General features: G+C 26.7%; 5 protein-coding genes across 24 annotated transcripts; 2 read left to right on the top strand and 3 right to left on the bottom strand.

Annotated features, from left to right (window-relative positions):
• The first annotated feature begins 8,816 nt into the window (after positions 1-8,816).
• LOC100882846 (sphingomyelin phosphodiesterase) lies at positions 8,817-12,635 on the top strand. 9 transcript variants are annotated; one of them, XM_076534363.1, is made up of 9 exons: positions 8,817-8,993; positions 9,110-9,268; positions 9,866-10,176; positions 10,254-10,634; positions 10,726-10,898; positions 11,124-11,327; positions 11,417-11,762; positions 12,189-12,379; positions 12,456-12,635. In XM_076534363.1, exons 2-9 carry the CDS (start codon positions 9,172-9,174, stop codon positions 12,568-12,570), a joined length of 1,818 nt encoding a protein of 605 aa, XP_076390478.1. In that variant the 5' UTR covers positions 8,817-8,993; positions 9,110-9,171; the 3' UTR covers positions 12,571-12,635. The 9 variants fall into 9 exon arrangements, with proteins under 9 accessions (XP_076390478.1, XP_076390477.1, XP_076390476.1 ...); XM_076534362.1 differs by having other exon boundaries at positions 9,087-9,268; XM_076534361.1 differs by having other exon boundaries at positions 9,073-9,268.
• Uqcc1 (Ubiquinol-cytochrome c reductase complex assembly factor 1) lies at positions 12,627-14,952 on the bottom strand. Its single transcript, XM_012288097.2, has 6 exons — positions 14,722-14,952; positions 13,638-13,838; positions 13,475-13,547; positions 13,222-13,388; positions 12,845-13,039; positions 12,627-12,766 (listed from the first exon to the last, which is right to left on the bottom strand). The coding sequence occupies exons 1-6, from the start codon at positions 14,752-14,754 to the stop codon at positions 12,683-12,685; spliced, it is 753 nt and encodes a 250-aa protein (XP_012143487.1). The 5' UTR covers positions 14,755-14,952; the 3' UTR covers positions 12,627-12,682.
• Positions 14,953-16,154: 1,202 nt separating this feature from the next.
• On the top strand, positions 16,155-19,878 carry Rabex-5 (Rabaptin-5-associated exchange factor for Rab5). 3 transcript variants are annotated; one of them, XM_003704499.3, is made up of 9 exons: positions 16,155-16,509; positions 17,378-17,493; positions 17,625-17,882; positions 17,971-18,100; positions 18,186-18,283; positions 18,351-18,607; positions 18,692-18,823; positions 18,900-19,145; positions 19,216-19,878. In XM_003704499.3, the coding sequence occupies exons 1-9, from the start codon at positions 16,331-16,333 to the stop codon at positions 19,603-19,605; spliced, it is 1,806 nt and encodes a 601-aa protein (XP_003704547.1). In that variant the 5' UTR covers positions 16,155-16,330; the 3' UTR covers positions 19,606-19,878. The 3 variants fall into 3 exon arrangements, with proteins under 3 accessions (XP_003704547.1, XP_012143491.1, XP_012143490.1); XM_012288101.2 differs by lacking the exon at positions 16,155-16,509 and having other exon boundaries at positions 17,630-17,882; XM_012288100.2 differs by lacking the exon at positions 16,155-16,509 and having other exon boundaries at positions 17,606-17,882.
• On the bottom strand, positions 19,866-21,744 carry sicily (NADH dehydrogenase (ubiquinone) complex I, assembly factor 6 homolog sicily). 2 transcript variants are annotated; one of them, XM_076534380.1, is made up of 5 exons: positions 21,606-21,744; positions 21,230-21,431; positions 20,748-20,970; positions 20,233-20,628; positions 19,866-20,139 (listed from the first exon to the last, which is right to left on the bottom strand). In XM_076534380.1, the coding sequence occupies exons 2-5, from the start codon at positions 21,346-21,348 to the stop codon at positions 19,963-19,965; spliced, it is 915 nt and encodes a 304-aa protein (XP_076390495.1). In that variant the 5' UTR covers positions 21,349-21,431; positions 21,606-21,744; the 3' UTR covers positions 19,866-19,962. The 2 variants fall into 2 exon arrangements, with proteins under 2 accessions (XP_076390495.1, XP_003704548.1); XM_003704500.3 differs by having other exon boundaries at positions 21,516-21,632.
• Positions 21,624-24,229, bottom strand: LOC100883178 (guanine nucleotide-binding protein subunit beta-like protein 1). 9 transcript variants are annotated; one of them, XM_076534375.1, is made up of 6 exons: positions 23,439-23,756; positions 23,213-23,362; positions 22,919-23,097; positions 22,415-22,733; positions 22,028-22,348; positions 21,624-21,683 (listed from the first exon to the last, which is right to left on the bottom strand). In XM_076534375.1, the coding sequence occupies exons 1-5, from the start codon at positions 23,496-23,498 to the stop codon at positions 22,046-22,048; spliced, it is 1,011 nt and encodes a 336-aa protein (XP_076390490.1). In that variant the 5' UTR covers positions 23,499-23,756; the 3' UTR covers positions 21,624-21,683; positions 22,028-22,045. The 9 variants fall into 9 exon arrangements, with proteins under 9 accessions (XP_076390490.1, XP_012143494.2, XP_012143493.2 ...); XM_012288104.2 differs by lacking the exons at positions 21,624-21,683; positions 23,439-23,756 and adding an exon at positions 24,131-24,229 and having other exon boundaries at positions 21,955-22,348; positions 23,213-23,357; XM_012288103.2 differs by lacking the exons at positions 21,624-21,683; positions 23,439-23,756 and adding an exon at positions 24,131-24,223 and having other exon boundaries at positions 21,955-22,348.
• Between the last annotated feature and the right edge of the window lie 389 nt (positions 24,230-24,618).

Genomic DNA, 24,618 nt, shown 5'->3' with positions numbered 1-24,618 from the left:
TACAAGATAATATGCAATTTCGGCAAACAATAAATCATTTGATAACGACATAAAAAGTGCACTTGTCTGGAATAAAAAGACGTGTAGATAAGTATACATGTATATTTAGGTTGGTATCACAAAAGTGAATATAGATAAGAAGATAAGAAGATATTCAGAGATTGCGGTATTTAAATACCTATTTCATAATCAGCCTTTGAAATTCACTTATTAATGGGCACATTGCATGTTGCCATATGGCTTCTAGTATTAATGTATTCAATACCAGAACAATACATACAATGAAAGAAAACAAATTTTGACAATCAACAACTAATTTCATGATTCTGTAAATTGAGAGAATGCCTTGTTAAACATTAATCTGTACTTTGTGTAAGAACATGTGTTTTAAAGATCTTATATCTATTTTGTAAATAATATTATGTATATAAGTTTTGTTGGAAAACCGGATTCAGATAATTCGGGATTAACTTTAAATAGTTAATTTTATTTCCACACAAATATCTTACATCAGTTATCTAATAAGTTTATGAACTAACACGGTTGAGTTGCGAATGAATTCTGACGAGGCGGAGTAAAAATCGTGAAAAAGAAACCTTTTAGGAAAATGCTTATTGGTTGAAACTATTTAACGAGGGTGGAGGAAAAGAACAGGGATTGGACAAAATATTGAAAGAAAGTGGATTTCGAGAGGTGGTAATTTATGGGTACTTGAGTGGACTAGGACTGATGACAGGAAGGGACCCAAGGTTAAGGACAAGGAAATAGGAACAGCATGGTAAAGAAAGTATTTTACGAAGCATATGGTTGGGACCTCCAACAGTTTGTTATACGATGACAAAATTGTATATAATTATATAATATAATCTTAATTATATATAATTATTCGATTATAATTTTCAACTACGTTAGGGTTCTAAATAATCTTTTTTTAAATACCTAATTCACCTTGGGTGTTAAATAAATATTTAAACTATATCGTACAGTGGAAAATATTACTAATTAGCTATTCAGAAAAAACATACAATCTTATTCTTTATACATATTATCATCACCTATATTTTTGAAGATTTGGAAATTACATAAAAAGATTAGATAATAAAAAAGTATTTTGAAATTTATTACGAAGGACATCATTCTGAGTACCTTCTTTTTATACTATATAATCGTCGCTCGGATTTACTTTCAAAGATATTCGCCAAATTATTTTTAATATTTTGAAACAAAAGATTTATTTTATTTTTACTAACAAAAATTGTACTATATTTTATTGGCAAAATATCGTGTGTCTAAACAACATTGACATGGGTCATTATAGAGAAAAAGAAAAAAAATTGAACATTTTATAATATTGAATTTATTAATATATTGTTATTAGTTTTTTGTAAATACCTCAAAAGTTAAGGCCCAATGACGGTTATATGTACAAAGAAAAGTGATTCAAAATATTGCCCTTGACAATATATTTCAAGGTTATTGAAATGAAGTATATCCTTTTTAACCGACTTCGAAAAAGGAGAAGAAACTCAATTCGATCAGTATTTTTTTTTTTTTTTCCCCCTATGTGTACCCGCCGATTACGCCTAGCTGGATGGACCGATCGGAACGAAACTTTTTGCATCTGGTAGGTTCTGACTCCCCATTGGTACCATTATCAAAAAGTTTTTCATTTTTTAATTGCAAAGTATTGTTATTGCAAAAAAAACCGGCAACTTTTGAAATAAAGTTTTCTCGATTTTAGTGCGCTTTTAATATCTTATCACGGACATGATTCTGAACAATTTTGTTCATATACAAATTTCGCGGAAAGGTTTAGTTTTCGAGATATTAGCGAAAAATTGTTGAAAAGTTTTGAAATCAACTTTGGACGATTTTCATGTCCTTTTAATATGTTATCAGGGACACGATTCTGAACAACTTTTTCCTTATCCACAATTAAGGAGAAGCTTTAGTTTTCGAGTTATTAGCGAAAAACTATTGTTACTAATATATTGAATTCTACGTATGCCTCCGTGTTTCTGTTGGTGTATGAGTCAACATGCAGTCGCCGATTTTCTACTGTTTCTACAAACACGTCTTGCCGGCTGATAAAAAGCGTGAAAGAAAATAATTTTTAGAAAAAAAATACGCCGACTTCGAAATGCACTAAAAAGTATGAAATAATTTCTATTTCCTAATGAAGTAATTTCTATTTCATTCAATCATACAATTACGTAACAGATATGAATGAAACCTATTTACTCGTTAGGTATTATATTAAATACATTTCATCCTTTTCGGAGGCTGCGCAAAATTAAAAGATTATTTTGAATATGTTATTTAATTTTGCGCCGCCTCCGAAAAGGATGAAATGTATTTAATATAATACCTAACGAGTAAATAGGTTTCATTCATATCTGTTACGTAATTGTATGATTGAATGAAATAGAAATTACTTCATTAGGAAATAGAAATTATTTCATACTTTTTAGTGCATTTCGAAGTCGGCGTATTTTTTTTCTAAAAATTATTTTATCTATACATATAAATATAAAAAAATTATCTTTTAATAATTAATTTATTGTTAATTTTGTAGAATTTAAAAATCAGTTTATGTCGACAAAATTGCTTTAGTTAATTTCGAATTTAATTTTCAACACAATATTAGCATTTTTAGCCATTTTATAAATTTTAGCGAAATCTTTGAACATATACACAGCATTTCCTTTAACCCTGACCCAGCTCCTATGGTATTTCCCAAGTAATTAAGGAATGTAAATTAATTTTCTTCAGAATTCATTGACTTATCTTTAATAAATCGTTAGTATAGGGTATCTTTCCTCATAAATGGCAATTATACATTGTTAAGCCAATATCTAAAGTCAACGATTACTCATTCGTGTTAAACTTTCAACCTATTAGTACAAAAATTGTAATGTCAAAAATTTTTGAAAATATTACTCAATAATTCACTCGTTTGTAAAAATGTTGAAGTTATCTTATTACCAACTTCGACGAAATATATTGTCAATATTTGTATGTAATTATATATTGTTAAGTTAAACAAATATATCGTCGATCAGAACAATTTTTTATTATAAATGAATACTTTGTTTTAGTTTTATAATTATACGCAAAAGTATACGTATCAAAAGTATTTTTAAAGTGAAACAAAACAGTTTTCATTTCACTAAATTTTAAAATATTACTAAACATTTGTATTGTTAGATAATGTATGTTTATTACATGATAGTGTATAAAGTGCTGGCTATAAAAAAGAAAGGTTTTATTTTTGCATTAGAATTGTCACACTAATATTGTATTGTTTACCTTCGACCGTTCGGGTGTTTTCGTCGCGCGCTATCCTTTTGCGTTCGGTAAACATCGGTCAATGTCGGAACTATACGATAGGCGGAAGTTCAGACTCGAAGATTCGCTTATATCTAAACTTTACTGCATAAGTGAAATGCTTGAAATTACAAGTAAATATACTCAGAATTACGTCGTGTTTAGACTCATTTTAATCAGGAAAATGTCACAAATATATTGATAGATGTTTCATAACAAGAAGCTCAAAAATAAAATTTTATTTTTGCAGTAAGATTATCCTACGAATATGTTACTGTTTGTATTCGGTTGTTCGGATATTTTCTGCATTCGGCAAACTAGTTTACAAAATACATTGAAAACAGTGGAATAGTTCTTTTTTTAGTAACCCACAAATTATTGACGTTTTGTCTTTCGTACGAAGACCGTCATTTTGAAATGAATCCAATTACGATCTTAAATAAAGAAACTCGTAAAAACTGCATTTTACAAATATTTACTGTTAGCTTTGAGAAAGTTCAAGGGTATTGTTTCATAACATTTTTTGTAATATCTACAGAAAGTTTATCTATTGTTTCCTTGAACTTATTTCACTGGGAATTTTATGACTAGACTTTCTATTACTTTTTCATTGATCACACGTCATCGTGAGAATATTTACACAATATAACTTCACAAGTATCACTCAGACACTAAAATAGAGCATTTATCATTACGTATCAGGAAAAGCTTAGAATGATGACGCTGACAATTTACTTCAATGTCAATCACAATTTTTTGTGTGAAATCGATCGAGATAATATTTCAAAGGTTTAAAATGTTTTAAGTTTCATAAAGAAATTAGGTAATAAAAGAACATAACACGCTAGTTATAATGACCTTGAAATTGGTTGTCAAGTACACCATTCTAACTGTCATTTAAAAGAAATGTTATAAATATTATAATTTCGGAATAGTACGGTTTTATGCACAAAGCAATATGAATTGTGATAAATACATGTACTTCGTCTTTATTCCATCGTTATCTGATGAAATCTGTTGAATGTAGAAATTGAGATATTATATAGAACATTTGATATGTAGCAATGACAATTAATCGTATCTAATTCTTTTAATTTTAAAAGAAATTAAAGAATTTCAAAGAAATGTCGTTTTACAATCTATGAATTTAAGAATTTACAAAATAAATTTAGTAGAAATAGTTTATTCTCATATTCAGAAATTTTTAGAAGGTACTCAAAATTATAAGAATAGCATTATTTGAATTTAGAAAAATGGTAACTTGCAAGATTGAAAATTAAAAAATTTAGAAACTTAAAAAGTTTAGACATTTAAGAATTTGGTGATTTAGAATTTAAGAAATTAGGAAATTAGAAAATTAAGAAATTGAGAAATTAGGAAATTAGGAAAATAGACAAATAAGAAATTAGGGAATCAGGGAATTAGAAAATTAAGAAATTGGGAAATTAGGAAATTAAGAAATTAGGAAATTAGGAAATTAGGAAATTAGGAAATTAGGAAATTAGGAAATTAGGAAATTAGGAAATTAGGAAAATAGGCAAATAAGAAATTGGGATTTAGGAAATTAGGGAATTAGGGAATTACAAAAGTAGGAAATCAGGAAATTAGAAAATTAAGAAATTAGGAAATTAGGAAGTCAGGAAGTCAGGAAGTCAGGAAGTCAGGAAATTAGGAAATTAAGAAATAGGGAAATTCGGACATGCAGAAATTAGAAGATTGCGAAATTAAAAAATTAGGACATTCGAAAATTGGAAAATTGGGAAATTAGAAAATTTACAAATTAAAAAATTAAGAAATTCAAAAATTTAGTAATTAGGAAATTCAAAAATTTTATTATTTGATACTTTGAGATTTCAAAATTTTTAAAGTTAGAAATTTAGAACTTTAAAATTTTGAGAAATGTGATACGCGTGAAATGCATCAATGAAAAATTTAAGTAATATCTCCATTTCTTTAATACTCTAAACACGTACTTATTTTGTTTACTGATTAATCTAGTGCTACTGCGATTTCACACGCTTAGCAGGGAATGCGTTAACCCTTTCGTTACCGGTGGGGCATATCCGTTCCACTTAAACTTTATCGTTGTCGCACTTGAGGGAAACAAATGAAAATTCTATACTTGTGTTTACAATCATTTGATAAAACACTGAAGTACTCTGTCTAATGAATTATATTGCAGTTTCTTTCTTTAAATCGTAATGACAGTGTTATTTTATCGAAACATTCATTTATAACTATTCCAATTGTTATATTATTTTGAGTAATGTAACTATAAGTGATTGATTTCATGAATCAGGTGTAGATATATTTTTTATTAATAAAATTTTAAAAAATTTCGAATTTATAATTACTCGTTCAAATTCTTAAATTTTTTGTTTAAATTTTCAAATTTTACATTATCTAAATTCTGAAATTCCAAAACTAACCATTTTTCCAAATGTCTGTTTCATAAATTCTTAAATAGTCAAATTCCGAAACTTCTCATTTTCTTAAATTTTTAAATTTTTAAGTGAGTCAATCTTTAAATTTTTAAAATTCTAAATTTGTAAATTTCCAAACTCTTAAATTTTCGAATTTCTTGAATTCCTTAACTTTCATAACTTTCTATATCAAACTTCTTCTTTCTATGTCAAATTTTCTATATCTCTATATTTCCATATTCTCAAATTCGTCTGTTTTTTAAATTAAATTATATTTACTAAAAATATATATTTGTATATTATATATATATACATATATTACTCGACACATATTACTCGATTTATATGTATATATATATATATAAATATATATATATATATATATGTATATATATATATAAATATAAATATATATATAAATAAATATAAATAAATATATAAATATATATATATATATATATATAAATCGAGTAATATGTTAATAAAAATATCATGTAATATATGTTTTGAATTCGTCTCAATGTCCTCTAAAGCTATGAATAAAAAAAATGTATGTTCCTATTTAAAAAACCCAAGGTGACCTTGACTTTGCCAAGAGAACAAACTGTTTTCAAAATTTGCTTTACTAATATCTATTGTGCACTTCATACCTTGCAAATTTTATTCTAAACTTTTTTTCGTAAGGTGGCTGCAAGTGGGAGAAAAATCGTGAGTAGCGTTACAGGTAACACCCTGTATATTATAGAAAAGAACAAATATTGATGAGTTAACGTTTGTATTAATCTGGATTAACTTCAAATAATAGTAATAATAGATAATGGTGACAATCCGTCACGTGACGGTATGTGATAATGAAATTTATCTTTTGATATCTCAGATAATAGATAAACACTTTATTTTACATTCTTTTCTGTCAATGATGAATCAGACAATTTTAATCTTTTTAATAGAAATAATCGGGATAAACCCTGATTCGATTGAGATTTTTTGTAAGAATGTAGAAAGAAACATACGAAAAATAAATGATGCAAATAAATGAATCACGTGAAATTATTAAACACATCAGGTACATTATATAGTAAATTTAACACTAAATTTTACGAATATTTTATGGTCGTATATTTAATATTCCAGAACTAGCTATTTTTAATGTTTCAAAATATTTCAAGCAAATATGAAATATTTCACGGTCACGTCAAAATGACGGACTTTCGATTTCTTCTTTGCAATAACAAAAATTATTAAACTTCTATTAAAATTGTTCATCTTAATCTAAATAAAGAATCATTTCATAAGCTAATTTATGTATTATCCGTTATTTATGTGACCGGTAATAACATCACTACTACTATTAATGAATTACAACAATATTTAAAGTTTAAAAACACAATATAAATTGGAATATGAAATTAAGAAGTGCGACATTTCCAATGCGACCGCACAACGAACCCTTCTTGCTTGCAGGTTACGTTCCAATCGATCAGACCAATCCATCATCGGAAAATGCGCGCCAAAATTTATTTATTTTTAAATATTATTTATGATAAATGTCTCATTTTTTGCTCTGTTACCGTTATGTCAATATAGTTTGTTAGAGAATTTCTTTATCCCAAATTATTGTCCTTTTTATTTATTTTTTTGTTCCCGGTTTAAATTCTGGTTCTGTTTTCTTTTTAAATATATAATTATATCGGAGCTATTGGTTTAAAAAATTTGTAAAATTTATACGTTTTATACAATTTTCGTGAAACTTACAAATTTTAATGAAATTGAATTACATTGAACCGAATTGAAATTTATTAATTTACATTATTGAAGTGTTGTTATGTATATTACTTTTGTATATTTATAATATATAATACATTATATAATGCAGTATTTGTATAAATATTACATTATTATTTATAAGTTTAAATATTAAAGTATTATACATAAGTTTATATATTACAGACAATTATCTAATTATTGGAAAACTATGCTCGAACTAACTTTTCAATTTGTAATACATTTTAATTATATTGCATTCATTATACTAAACATATTTATCAAATTTATGAAATTTTCTTAATTTCATGCATTTATAAATTGATATGTGCTTACATCGCGTAAAACATGTTTTTAATTTATTGTCAACGATTCGATATTCCTTCGATGTATCAATTTAAAATTTACACTTAACACAACATTCAGGGAACTCGATAAAATGATGTGTTTCGAATTTCTTATTTTAAATTCCGAAAATCATTAAGCGTTTGTTAAAATTATTAACCTTTATCGAGATAAAGAATTATTGTATAAACTAGTGTACATATTATCCATTATTTATTTAATCATAATTTAATTATAATTTAGTTTCAATCTAAATACGAGTAATACAGTGAAATAGTAAAATAATAAAATAGTAGTATAGTGATATAATAAAATAATGTAAAAAATAAAATAGTAGAATGGTATAGTAAAAAAATAAAACAGTGAAATAGAAAGTAGTAATCTAGAAAAATAAAATACTAATACAGTAATATAATTATACAGTAAAATTAGTGGAACAGTGGAATAGTAAAACACAAGTAATAAATAAAAGAGTGGAATATTAAAAAACAGTAAAATACTAAGATAACAATATAATAATATGCTTAAATGTAAATTAACAAAAAAAAAAAAAAAAAAAACAACCTAACATAACGGAAGACTGAAATATAAAAAATAATAAAATACCAAAATAACACTATAAGAATATGTTGGATTTTAAACACAATTAGTTGAACAATTTAAACACAAAAAAAAATAATTAAACGTCTTTAATTATATTTAAGTTTTCCTACATAATTACATTTCACAATTAATTTTTAATTACAGGAGCTCAGTCGCTCGTAAAATAAATATTTGCATAGAAATTGGTTATAATTATATCCTGGACAATTTCTATTGTTTTTTTACTCGTTAATTTTATAAACAAATTTTCAAACATCTGCGGGAAAATACCGTTTGAGCAAATTAGGAAAATGCGTGAGTCACTTTTCTACGATCATATTGTGGAGGGTGGGTACTGCGGGTATATAACTGTATGGTACCCATAGGGCACATCAGTCTTCGCGCCGATTTTTAGCCGAATCAGTATAGTGATCCGACCGTGATCGAATAGAACATTTAATAAATTAATTTAAATAATCCAATTCGTTTTAAATAAAGTGACTTTAAATTATAATTAATCGCTGACTCCGGTCTTTTCTGAATTTTTCCAAGGTAACAATTACGAAATTGTATTTGTTTCAGATAAAGTGATTTTAGATTATAATTAATTGTTGACTCCGTTCTTTATAAGTGAATATTTCCAAGGTAACAATTACGAAACTTATCAGGACAAGAAGCTGAGAAGATAAAAGCGCGGATGATACACTGGATTTGATTAGTATCAATCCGAATGCGAGTAGGTGATAATACAGCAATGATGTGGTTTAAATATTTCATTTTTTGTGCGTTGATATTCGCCGTCCATGGTGTTAGTCTGCAGCTGGATGGTATGAAAAAACAGTAGTTATTTTAAATAACGAACATGCTAAATAATAATAGTTTTAAATAATTACCTTTTAACATTTCTTAAATGATTACCTTTCTAAATAAATTTTTAAGCTTTTTATAATTCAAACATTTCGGTAACTAATTTTATTATTCCATACAATTAATGACATGATTCATGTAAACCAGAACATATCTCTTGTGGTTATGTTTGAAATCCGCCACTTCATTAAAACGTTTAAAAAGTTCGATATTTTTAAACTGTCATTGTATTGCTCCTTCTTAAAAAATATTCGAGTCATTGCCAGATACAGTAAACTGAAACTAAATATAGAACACAGAATATTTTTGTTTATTCACAAGATTTAATTAGTTGTTAAAAATTGCCTTCTAATAGTATTCGAATCACGCGACGTACGGACTCACGCGACGTACGAACTCACGCGCCAATTATTCCTTCGTTTTATATCGTGCAGTGCGTATGCGTCCCCGAAAGCCCGCAAAGCGCGGAGAAATTCGAAATTAATTGACAACAGTATCGTTTCCTATGTATTTGCATATGTTTGAAATTAATCATTAACAATTTGATTAATTCGCAGATATAAATGCAACAGCATTTGCAAACGAAATTAAAACATGGGTAAAGGAGCAACGCGAAACACATACATTCAGGCAAATGATAAATCGGCTAAGAATTCCTCCGGAACTTCAGAACTGTGATTGGAAATTTTATAAAGGAGAGAAAGCTAAATCAATTTGTACAATATGCGAAGGAATTTTTAAAACATTTATAAACTTTCGACGACAGGGCAAGTCGGACGAATTTATCGAAAACAGTGTGATTAATTTATGCACATTGTTAAATATTCAAACAAAAAGAGTTTGTGAAGGGGCAGTTCGTTTAAATATGGTAACGTCAATTACATTCATACAAATATTTATATATTACAATGGCATCAATCTATAATTTTTATCTTATTTTTCTAGCCCATTATTTTGCACATAGTGGATTCTAGAGAAAATTTAACGGCTAATACGATCTGTGGCACTATTTTGGAATCAAAATCTTGTCCTTTAAAAGATCCTGAATTTAAATGGAATATTACTTTATCTAATGATGCCGCTACTATAATTCCTGATAATGAAACAGAGGAAAAAATGAAAATTGTGCAAATAACAGATATTCATTATGATCCTCTTTACGAACCTAATGGCAATGCAAATTGCAAAGAACCAGTTTGTTGTAGAAAAGGTCAAAATACAACTGGTACAACTTCCTTGGCTGGATATTGGGGAGATTATCAATCCTGCGATACTCCTTTCCATGCAGTCATTGATGCTTTAACTCAAATAAATGACACTCATAAGGTGTTTATTGATACACAAAATTTATAAAATAATAGCTATTTGCTAAAAGATCTTACATTAAATTTCATATAAAATCTCTTTCAATTTTTAGGATATAGATGCTATATACTTTACTGGAGATATAATAGACCATGGAATATGGGAGACTTCAAAGGAAGGAAACATAGAAAGTCTTATGCAAATTTATGATAAAATTAAAGATACTTTTAAGAATATTCCTGTGTATCCAATTTTTGGAAATCACGAGCCACAGCCTGTAAATCAGTAAGTTAATTAATTGATAAGGTACTTCAGCTGATATGATAAGTTGAGGTTTTAGATTAGCAAATCTATAATATATGTATAATAGGTATACATATATACTGATAAAGCATTTTAATACCGTAATTTAATATTGTCTTTGTTCTTATTACATTCAAACGTTGTAAATAATTAAAAGATACATAAATTAAAATTAATCTTAATTATAATTATTTAATTTCTGTAAAGATTTGCACCAACATATGTAACGGAGGATCATTTAACTACAAATTGGTTGTATAAATTACTGGCAGATTTATGGATAAATACTTATAACTGGTTACCAGAATCTACACGATCTACTATACTTCAAGGAGGATATTATACTTTTAGCCCTAAAAAAGGATTCAGAATTATAGTTTTAAACAATAATATTTGTTACTCTTATAATTGGTATGCAGAAAGATTATATTATATAATGTTTATAAAATATCGTTACTAATATTTCAAAATAATCTTTTTTCATCTTCTTTGCTTTTTAGGTGGCTTTGGTATGATCCACAATATCCTGCTAATCAATTGCAATGGCTTGCAGATACGCTTCTTAATGCAGAAAAAAATGGGGAATTTGTACATATTTTATCTCATATGCCTGTTAGTAGCAAAAGTTGTATAAAAACATGGAGAGACGAATATTTAAGAATAATTAACAGATTTTCGCACTTAATAAAAGCTGAATTTAATGGACATACTCATAATGATGAATTAGTACTGCTTCCCAGTTCTGATACTACAAACGGATATATTGCGTGGAATGGCGGCAGTATAACTACTTACACAAAGCTGAATCCAAATTACAAAGTTTATACGGTAGCCAGTAGCAATTATGTAAGTATTATTATCACCTTACTATACAAATTCAAGTATAACTGATAATGACATTAAAACATCTATTCATTTAAACCTATTTTTGCAATAAACATTGAACAAATGTTTTTAATAAAATGATCCAAAACATATAGGATAGATAATATACATAAATGTACTTTCTCAATTAACAAAGAGTATTACCTATTTTTTTATAACTTTGTTAGAACTTTGCATGTTTTAAAGGTAAAATCATCCTCTGAATTTTAATATGTTCAAGACTGCCGCTGACATTATTAAAGATAAAATTAAAACATTTTAAATTTTTAGATTATAGTCACTGAATATGTTTCGCTCAATTTAATAAATATGTAATTTCTATCCTATAAGTTTTTAACGAATTTTTTTTTAACCAGTATAATTAATACATTAATCGTATTTCTGTAGGAAGTAACGGATTATGACAATTGGATGTATAATCTCAATTTGGCTAATAAGAATTCTCATGAGCGACCAAATTGGTATAAATCATATTCTTTTAAAGAAGAGTATGGTGTTTCTGATTTATCTGCTAAATCTTTATCCAATTGGTTCAATACAGCAGTAAAAAATGAAACACTAGTAAACAAATATTACAAGTAAGAAAATTAAAATGTATATCATATTAGTCAAAATTAAGTTTAGTTTGTTAATATATCCAATTTTTAATTACAGGCACTTTTACAAACAAGCACCGCCTTCACTAGAAGCAGATTGTAATTTGAACTGTAAGAAACAACGTTTTTGCCAAATGGCGCTAACCACTGAAAATGCTTGCAACAATATTTAAAAATATTAATACCATAAATTAAGTGCAATTTAAGTAAAAAATAAAAGTGTCCTATATAAGTTTAATTATTTATTATATTATCTGGTTACTATTTACAAATTTATAACAAGTTTCAGCTAACGTTTCTCAAATCTATCCAATCTATCTGCGTTTTAGCAAAAAGTTCCTCTGTCGGAATTTCGTCTAGTATACTCATCTAAAAATAAATTAATTAAATTGTTATATGGACTTTTTTAGTAATGCAAAATATATTATGAAAAAAACATGACATTACCTGTTTTCTTACATATATTAAAAGTTTCTCAATATGCTCTGGATTATTACATTGGGAGACGAAATATCTTCTCCATAGACTACCTGCTAATACTTTGTCATCAGATAGAATTCCTTCATCATAACCAAGTATAGCAGCATTAAATTGGTATGATAAATCCATTATTTGTCTCCTTTTTACTTTTCCAGCTATAAACTAAAAACAAAATACCATAATTATTTTTATGAATAAAAATTTAAATAGAATAAGAAATATTGAAATAAAACAAAAGTTAAAACCATTCAAATTAGAATTACTGAAAAATCAATAAATGACTTTATCTAAATTCAATTACTTAAATTTACTTAAAATTATTCAGTATTCCTTAAGTTACTTACACCAAGCTTATCTATCCTCACAGTAACATCACGCCACATGGCTTCAACAATATTATTTCTAACTACTTTACCTCTGTCTCCTTCAGCCATAAAACGAGCCATTAACATCCAAACATGTAATTCAGTGATTAAAAACCAAGAAAATAAAGTATCTGGCATATTGAAATCTAGCAAATAAAATATGTATTAGATTAAAAGGTATTTTTAGTCAACTGCTTAATGTTACATTAACAATATATTAAAAAAACAATACCTTTAAAAAACACTTCATAATTGAGATTGTCAACAGTGTTAGTATATAATAAATAACCTGTTAACATCAGTCTCTGAAATATTATAAATATATGCAATTAATTTAAAAATATTCAAGTATTATCAAAAACATTTAAAACATAATAGCAAATAATTATACTTACATACTTTTTTCTATATAAATTAAATCTTAACATAATACTTTGTAAGATTCCATTTTTTGGAGTCTTTACATCTACAGGTGGTTGTTTTGCATGAACATTCTGACAGTATTGACGAAATTCAATTTTTGTTGAGCAACATGTACCATGCATAATTATAGACTGACATTCTGTGATGTATTTCAATGTTGTGGACAATGGTACCTTTCATGATAAATATTTTATAAACATTGTCCATTATAAAATAACAAAAATATTTATGTTTACAAAAATTAATAAATACCATGTAATCAAATTGAAATATTTGATTAATTCAGAAATTCTCATATTCATATATTAATTAGAATTTCGTTAAATGCAAAAGTAATAAATACACAATTATTTTGTATTTAGAATACTCCAAAGTTAAAAGATCAAGCGTTATCATTATATTCTTTAAGTAAAAATAAGAAACAAATATTGAAAGCTTATAATATAAGTCCACCAATAACTTGTAAAGAATTATAACAAAAATATAAAAGCTAAAAGCAATAATGTATTTATTATTGGTATATTATGATATAAACTTTGACCAAAAATATTTACTGACCCTGCTTCTTATAGCTACTTTTATTATTTAAAATGATGATCCATTGGTAGAAGCTTATTTTTTATAGAAAAAAAAACAATGATCAATTTGTGACTTGATCAGATATAATACATTAACGATACATTTCTTGAGCTAAAACAAGATACATATGTACTAAATTTGAAGAATATTAAATTCAATTCTTCTATGGTATCAAGTTACATTAAAAATAGAAGGTGATATTTTGAAATGAAACCATAACTGAACTTAGTATAAACGATAATAAAGCATTCATAGATTTTTATTTATGTAACATGTTTTATTCTTTCTACTTAAAGAATATACTTGTAAAGTTTCGATTGTTCATCTTTGGGCCATTCTATACATATCATAAGTGAAATACGTTTAAATAAGTCTATTACTCAATTTATGTTTCACATGTAATCATGTTCATATAATTTATATGATAAAGAATTATTAGGTTATGTTACATTATTATTATTCTAGATGATGACATACCTTTCTAAAATATAACGTTCTTACGCAATGCATCCTTATATTATATTTTTTTTATTAAATATAGAAAATTAATTTGTACTTTTCGAAAAAGAAAAATGATAATTACTATACTTCCTTTTCAAACGTAAAACATTTCTACCGACTAACGAGCACTGGATGTAACGCGGCAAATTTAAAACAGTGAACAGACATTTCCTACCTCCTACACCGTTGAAGAAATTTCCATTTTCTTGATATTATATAAATATTTTGGAGCGCGAATTGAAATAATTCGATTCTCCTTTTAATAATATATATAATATATATAATAATTTCGTAATTTATATTCGCGAAATGTTATATTTTAAGCGAAAACTATAATTGAATTTGTGTACAAACATTTAACATACTTTATAGTTTAAATTTTATGCATTTTTGAATGTTCATACCGCATAATACTACATGTATAGAGAATTATATAAATAGTGATTTATTAAATTTGCTAAAAATGAAAAGGCTACATGCATTTTTGAAATTAATAATTATTGAAATTTTCGCAAGCTTTTACTTTTAAAAACAAACTGTTCTATTACACATTTTACATTTCAGAAACGTCGTTTTAGGAACTATATCAACATACTAAAATTTGAAATCATTTTAGAAGGTTCATTATTGCATGTATTTTAAAATTTATATTTTCGCGCGCTTTATCTAAAAGAACTATGGTTTTTGAAGTTTCACCAATAATTAAGTTTTCACTTTAAAATAACAAACTGAACAATTTATTCTTATGTTTTTTTACTACAGAATTGCCGCACGCGAGAAAAGAACTCGAAGAAGTATAAACAGAATATCTCTTGATGAATTCAGCGCGTGATATTAATACATAGATGCTTCCTTCGCGGACAGTAGAGAACCCAGTCGGTAAAGCAGATCTCTGGTCGAGCCATAAAACTAATATGGCGCCCCCGATCGTGCGCACGTTCCTTTCGCAAAGAGTACCATCTAAGCGCTGCTAGATGTTTACTTTCGTGCCATGAAAATAAATGAAATTCTTACAAATTGTTTTGAAGACATGACAAAACCAGAAAAATGTACTTACAGCGGACTTGAAACATTATATTCACAAATTTTTAAAATTACATTCTATGAACTTCAAAATGTTTAACCACCTAGCGGTAGAAGGTGGAACCCAATGGAAATAAATTTGAAATATTTAACATTACGAAATATTAGCCTTTACAGTTTATTAAATAATAACAGCTTTACCATGTTTTGAAGGATTTGACAAATCGCTAGAGTTAATAAATGCAAACGTTATATTCGAAACGTTATTTCGAGAATTCTTTCATTTTTAAACTTAGATCAGCAAGTATACATATTCGGCGTCAGGAACGTCATAAAGCATATGCGCGTTACTATTGGTTACCAAGCGTATTTAAACCAATCAGAGCTGATATGCGCAGAATGAACAAAAATTTGTCAAATAATGATCCAATGATTTCTATGATTTCTTGATGAACAAATGTGAGTAAATGACTAATGTTGAAAGGTGCAGTGGATGAATTGTACGGAAGAAATGTGAATTATACAAATAGATAATTGTAAAAATATAAAGACGCTCGTCAAAATGTATTCAACAAAAACACCTTGTTTAAGAATTGATGAAGCTGATCTTAAATGTAAAAATGGCTGTGGATTTTATGGAAATGTCGAATGGGCAGGTTATTGTAGTAAATGTCATCGAGAATATTTACAAAAACAGAGATCACAAACAGAATCTAATGCTTATGGACAAGGATACGATTTGTACGTTATATTAATTATTAATATTAATTAATTAATATAGTCATTATGTTATATTACTATAACGAATATTTAGAAAATGTTTTCAATATAATTTTTGATGTAATGTTTTCATTTTAAACAACAAATTGAAATTAAAGAAAATAAAGAAGAAAAAATATTATTTTACAAAAATTGTACTCTATGGTAAAATATTTATCATTATAAACAGCAGAAGAAACTTAGATAATTAATAAACTATAAAAATATACTTCAGCATAAAAGTACACAAATAATTATTGAAATTAAAATCACAAAATTTGCATTAATTTTTTCATAACTGTTACAATGCATTCTATTAATAATAGATTATGAGTATGTATACATTTATAATATATAAAGATCTGATAAATATAGGCTATTGGTAAAGATAGAGATTTTTTACAGATTACATTATTTATATTAACTTTGTAAAGTTAAATGCATAAGATAATTCTTTTACTGGTTACTGATAAAAAAAAAGTAGCGTAAAAGGTAGTATTATATTGTATCAAAAGAAATCCATATTGTTCCACCTCAACGAACAATATAAACTTCTTAAGATATTCTAACTAGCCATATAATTGCAAGCTATCTTTCTTGCATCTATATTGTTTACCTAGCCACTTTGTTAATATATGTCTAATTTAAACATTGCTATAGCAATGTTATGATATTTTACAGTCTACTAGTAAAAGAATCAGACTGTATTGCAAATACATAAACAATCACCATTGTCTTTTAAAGGAAAAAATTTTTTTTAGTAACAGTTATAGTATTGAAATTTTATTAATACTACTATTGCTGATGTTGTAGTTAATTACAGGAGCAATTTGTTTAAATAATGTTTTAGTGCCGCTTCTAATAAAAGTAGTATTAGTGGCCATCAAAAGTATGAAGAGAAAAAAGTACAACAGGAAAAAAAATACAAGTTGTTAAATATATCTTTTCGAAAACCAGTAGCAAAAGGTATGTAATATTTAATTTTGCATTTGAGTTGTTAAACTTTTTTTTTATAAATTGAACTAAAGGCAAGATTAAAATTAATTTTATTATTTATTTAAATCAATTATCCAAAAAGCTATAATTTTTGGTAAAAGCACAGGGATACCAAGAATTATTTTATGAATTGATGAAAGAAAACCCAGATTTGATGAAAGTAAAAATTGAGAATCGTGATCTGATAGCTGTAATTGCAAAAACACCAGTGGAAAAAGATGTTAGAAAGTGTATACATTCTTTTATCATTGATATACTTCAAAATAAGGATGTTAAAAGAATTGAAGAACTTTCAGAGATTACACAAAATTTTTATCAAGTATTTGCCAAACGTTTGGAAAATAGTGCAAAATATGCAGGTATACAAAATTTTAATTGAAATAATTTAAAATTAAACATTACTATGTTAAAGGTACTTAAGAAATTTTATTGTTATTATTGTTTCAGATATTGCACCAGAGATTAAAGAAAAATTGTTGGATTATGTAGAAAGATATGCAATGACCTTGCTTTATAGAATTCTTTTTTGTCCTCCTTTTACAAACGATGAAGAAAAGGATTTAGCAATACAGAAGAGGTTTGTTTTAGATACAAATAAAGTTAGCAAAATTGCAGATTAACATTATGTATTAATATAACATTACAGTAAGATATTTTTGCAGAATTCGGCAATTAAACTGGGTCAGTGGGAAGAATTTAGAATGTAGAATACATGAAACGAGTTCTGAAGTTAGAGAACTTGTTTATACTTCAATTACAGGTTTGTTCATAAAACATTGAATTAGTGTTTTAATTCCGAGTCTTAATTATTATATTCGTTACTACAGATTTATTAAATATGGATTCCGTAAAAGCTCCACAAGAGAAACTTTCCTGTATTATTTATTGCTGTAGAAACATATTCTTAATGCTTCAACAATCTGTTGGTGGGCCTGCATCTGCAGATGAATTTCTTCCAGCCCTAATTTTTATTGTTCTAAAAGCTAATCCTGCTCGTCTTAAAAGTAATATTAATTTTATTACTAGATTTTGTAATGCAAGCAGATTGATGACTGGAGAAGGTGGATATTACTTTACAAATCTGGTAAATAATGCTTAAAAATAATGTTTTTTATAATTTATAAGATGTAAATTGATAACAGTGTAGTATCTAAAGAAAATATTTTAGTGCTGTGCTGTATCCTTCATTGAAAATTTAACAGCTGAATCATTGAATATGGATGAAAAAGATTTCAATGCCTATATGTCTGGAGAACGTGTACCTGCCAATACGTGGGAATCTGCTTTAATGATGTGTGAAGTATGTACTGACTTTCTTACTTTCATAATTTTACATTATATATCTTTCATATAATTTACTGGAACTGTTTACATAGAGCTTACATTTAATGTGCGAAGATATAACACTCCTCGACGAGATGAAAGCTAAGAATACAGAGATAATGAATGAAGCACTAAATTTGAAAGAACAAATGTTAAAATTTCAAGAAGAAATAGAATCAGAAGTAAATGCAGTTTTAGACAGAACTCCGTTATTGATTATTCATAGTCAGAGATTGCCTACAAATTTAGATTGCGAGGATATTGAAAGTTACCAGTTACCACCTCCAATTATTCCACAAGTATATTACTGTTTTCATTTAATACTTTTATCATAAAGAGTCAATTGTAATAAGTAATAATTGGTTTTAGGTTTGTTCTACTACCATTAATAACTCTGCACAACAAAATGATGTAAAAAATTCTCTGATAGAAGATTGTGTTACGCCATCTCCTACTTTTGACTTTCCATCTTTCATCGGTGACGATAGTTTCGATGTAAGCAAAGCGGAAGATGAAACTAGTCTTATAAGCTTAGATACCCAAAGCGATTTTAATATACAGCAAGAAAAATCCACAAGTGAATTAGTATCTACACATCTGAATGCGTGTTCAACTGCAGAATCGCAAAAAGAAGATTATCATGGATTCACTATTCAAGGTTCAAATATACCTACAATTCCTTGCAGCACTGGAGATTTATCTTTTACTTCTGTAGAATCGGATTGCGAAAATTATAAAGATTATCTCCATAATGTATAAAACAGAATAGTTTCGTTGAATTAAACATAAATCTTACAAAATGTTGTTTAATTTATTGTGATAAATATTATATATATATGATATTCATAGTAACATACGTAAAACATAATATAAATTACTTAAATTATTCTGGTTTATAAGCTTATTTCAAGGAAGCTAATTTTCATTCATAAGATTTTTTATCATTTATGTTACCAATCTATGCAAAACGTAAATAGTTACTTAAATGGAAACGATGTAAGTCATAATAAATTCAGCAATTGATAAAAATAACTGTTTCGTAATTTATTTACATAATTTTAAGATGATATTTATTTCACCGTACATCAACTCAGAAATACAAAGATTTACAAGTTTTTACACCCACTTTTTCCAAAGCAAACGCAAAGGAAGTAAATTATCTCTTCGTTGTAACTTTGGATCAAAAACATTAAAATCTACTTTCCTTAATTGTGTTAAATAATTATTTAAACAAACTGCTGGTAAAAAGATCAAATTTGCTTTCTTTTCTATATTCTTTTTAAGAGATATTGCCTAAAAAAAATTATTTTGTATCAAAGCGTAAAAATAAAATATGTTTTTTTTACTTATAGTATTACTATATTTCTGTTTTAGGGAAATACTTACTGCATCTAAATGCAGTTTTCCTTGAGAAGCAACATCATATATTACATTTTTGAGATTTTTACTTAAATCACCTTGCAATATAGATTCTGTAGAAACACTATGCTTCATTAAAATATCTTGTGGTAACATATTAACCCTTTGTTTGGCATTATAAGGGACTGATCTAAGTATATTAACAATCCCATGTGCTTTACCCATATGACTTGCAGCATGATCAGCATTAATATTAATTATACCATGTGCTTGCAGTAAAAGATAATAAATAGAAGAAGTAGTGTATTCCGCATAGTTTTCTACTGCACTGATGTCATTAAATGAATAATCATGAAGTTTGTCTAACCGTGCAGTGATCAAACGTTTGAAATAATGTTTAGGGAGAGAACACTTCTGCAAAACCTGTAAATAACCTTATTACAAATATTACAACTTTTAATTGCAATGAAACTTAGAATAAAATGTTAAATAATATATTGTAGTAACAGTATACGCTAAAAAATAGAACAATAAAACTCTACCCTATGCAATTCCAACATAACAGGACTTTTTGGAGGATTCCCATCATATGTATTATTCAGTGCATCTGCCCAAAATTTGAATCTCATTTCCCCTATTTTATAATCACGTACTTGATCTCTAACTTGAGCCACTTCAACATTAAATGCATGAATGACAAATGCACTGGCTCTAGGTTCAAGTGGTAGCAATAATGTACATAAAAAATTTTCATAATCATGTTTTCTGAAAATATGGATGATATAAGAATAACCATTTAAAAAATAAGAAACAATTTTTCTATTAAAACACGTTTTATAATTTAAACAGTTAATGTTTTCACAAATATTATATAATCCAAGTCAAATCTTATTTCAGTGCATTGTTTTGTTATTTTACTCAATAATACAATATATTAAAAGTAAGACAAATAAAATTTAATTCTATGACATTAACAATGTTTAAAACAATTACAACTTGTTCATTATTATTAATCGTGCTATACCGAACTAATTCCAAACAATATTCAGCCGGCGTTTGTCTTGTAGTTTTACTTGAATACTTTGAAATTCGTAGAACTAGATTTCGTTTGAAGCATAATAATCTTCCATTCATAACAAACATGTTTTTTGAAGATTTATACTATTAACATTTTATTTTAACAGATAAAACGTAAACACATTCAACAATCAATGTTAACCTATCATCTGTAATAAAAATTACAATAGTAACATACAATATTTTATACACGATTAAATGAATAAAGTACTATTCTAAAAAGTATGAATTACTTTTAAATCTTTAAATACATTATAATCATTTTTATTAAAACTATGTATACTCTTTAGTTGAATCAGGTTAAATTCATGTGAAAATATTACCGTCGTAACGAGTTTTCATTCTGCGCATGCTGGCTCTGATTGGTGTAGCACGTTTCGTAACTAAGAGTGATTGTAGCGCTGAACAGATTTGAAAATTTCTGTTTTTTAATTTTAATAATAAAGAAAATTGTAATTTATGAACTTAAATTTATAAGTATTTCAGAAAGTATATTAATAATATTTTAAGTGTGAAAGCAATCTGAATAACAAAAATTCTCCAAAATAATAGTATAAGATAACACTTTATAAATACAGCATATTCTTATAAAAATAGTCAAACATTTTAGAATTCAAAAGTTCATATTTTTTAAATAAATTGAAAAGCAGCAAGATCTTAAACTGCCTCAAATTTTGTTTACACTGTATTATATTTTATTTAGAACAAAATTTATGATATAGATGTTAATTTCACATAAAATTACATTGTTTATTAGTAGAATTTAATTATAGATATCCCACAATGCTATATATCCATCTTTTGCTGCTGTAGCCATTATATATTTATCATCATATGTTTTCATTTTTTGTAAAGAAAAAGTAATATCATGTATAGTATCCTTATGTTGGTTTAAAACAGCAAGTGGTTTTAAACTTTTCCAAGAAAATATTCTAACTCGACTATCCCATCCTCCAACTGCTACAATTTTAGCATCGTGTCTTATTGTAATCACAGAAGTGCCAGGATTTTTTAAAGTTATTTTGTCTTTATCACGTAGTGAGTGATCAACTGATAAATTAAATATCTATAAATTAAAAACCTATTATTGTTTATTCTTCTTTTTAACCATTTCAAGGTTTTTAGCTATTACCTGAATTTGATCAGAAGGTCCACCAATAACACCCTTCATTAAAACAGTATCAAAATCTAAGGACATTGGACATGTTTCTACTGTAAGAGAACTTAAAATATTCTTGTTCCGAACATCCCACAGTATTAACTTTCCTCCTTCATAGCCAACAAGTACCAATTGTTTGTTTTTTAAAAATTTAATTGCCATTACATCTCCTAGCTTTTCAAAGTTTGATGAACTAAATTTCAATTCTACATTAAAAGTATCTAAAGATAATATTCCAAAACTGGATTCTTTGAGAGGTACAAGTATTTCATTTTCAGAAAATGTTTGAAACCTGTCATTAAAAACAATTATAAATAAATTGATAAAAGAAGGAAAAAGTGAAAAATGTTTTAACTGAAATTTCCTTAAAAAACTATTAGTAATTGCTTTACAGAACTTTTCCTTTAGACATGTATAACTTGAAAATTACATTAAATTGTTGTTACCTTGTTTTTGCTCTATAATATTTATATATACCTGCAATAATGACAAAAGTCTATGTCCACTGATTTGCTTTGGGTCCATTGACTTTCTGTCTTTCTATATTCTTTTATTAAACCATTTTTGTGTTGTATAAATAAATTATCATTACTTAAACTTTGCAAACATAAACAGGGATCCTGTTCTGATTTAATCCGACATATCTCTCGATTTGTCTTTAACAAAAGGAGTAATTGCTTTATATTTGTTTGTTTGAAAATTTGATTTAATAGATAATAATAATACTATATGATATATAAAATATAAGAAGTATCATAATTCTTTATTTACATTTAAATCCCAAATATGAACATTGCCTGTAGCTGTACCTGAATATAGACATTCTATGTTGGAAGTTACTTGAAAAAGGGTACAGTGAATGCAACCCATATCACCACGAAGAAGATATTTTGGATCTGGAGGAAACATCGCCATTCTGTGCTAAGAAATAATAGGAAAGTATAGTGGAACATTATTTAAAATACTGTTGTGAAATAAAATTGGTTAAAATATTAACTTGTATATACAAATATAATTTATACATATGATTATTCAGCGAACAAAAAAATAGATCCATTAATCATAGATCTTTTATTCCATCAAATAACAGAACTAGAAAAACATGAATTAAACAAGCATACAAATTCTCTGATTTTGTACAATAAGAATTAAATGACTTATACTGATATGATTTTTATCTCCTCATATACAGGATGGACCAAAATTCATGGTATAAATGAAATCAGAGATACAGTATGCTTAAAATAAGATAAAAATCCAAAATAACAAAATTGCATTGTTTTCAAGAAATATGCATGGGCACATGGATACTAGATTTACTTTCAAATAGATATTTTTTAAAAGCAATACCTCCAATGTAATTTTGTTGTTGTATATTTTCATTTTATTTTGAACCATATCTTTCTGACTTTAATTGTATCATGAATTTAAGGCTACTCTGAATATATAAGTTTAGAAGATAATTTTTTAAACTAATTTTACAATATCATTATTAAAAAATGTCTTAAATAATATGCTATAAATATGAATGTAATGCAAGTATCATTGAACCCTATAGTTCAGAGGCAAATATAAATATATTATATCAAAACAACGATAAATGAATGTTCAATCACATTTAAACCGGTCACGTGCAATTTAAGTTCCCCTTAGTTTAAAGGAAAATGTGGGAGAGACTAATACACTCACCTCGCTTTTGTTCTTGCGAAAATAGAAGGGGTGTCTTCTATAGTCACGACTGCCCAACACTGAAAGCGATTGGTGGAAGAATCCTCTTTCTACACTTCCCTTTAGCAAAAAAGATTTATACACATGGATGTCTAACTATGTACACTATTACTAATTAACATATAATTCATAAGAAATCAAATATAATTTGTTTATTTTTCGTGACTGCAGTTTTATTATTAGATAAAAATATAAGATTACGGAGGAAACTTTTGTTTTGGTTTCTGAAGTAGCTCTTGTTTACTTATTTAGAGTATGTATAAAGTTTTCTTATTTAATGAAAAATATAAATTCAATTCAAAAAATGGAATAAAGAAAGAGAGCTAACGACGAACGCTTCAAAATAGGAGAATCCTTTTTTGCTAATCTGCACTACAATTTATGTAAAAAAAAAACGGCCGATCCCTCTCCTGTACCACCCAGTAGTACTGCTTGACGTTATCACATCT

This window comes from Megachile rotundata, chromosome 8 (assembly GCF_050947335.1).
Source record: "Megachile rotundata isolate GNS110a chromosome 8, iyMegRotu1, whole genome shotgun sequence".
Classification (NCBI taxonomy): Eukaryota; Metazoa; Arthropoda; class Insecta; order Hymenoptera; family Megachilidae; genus Megachile; species Megachile rotundata.
This window is presented reverse-complemented; position numbering and strand designations above follow the sequence as displayed.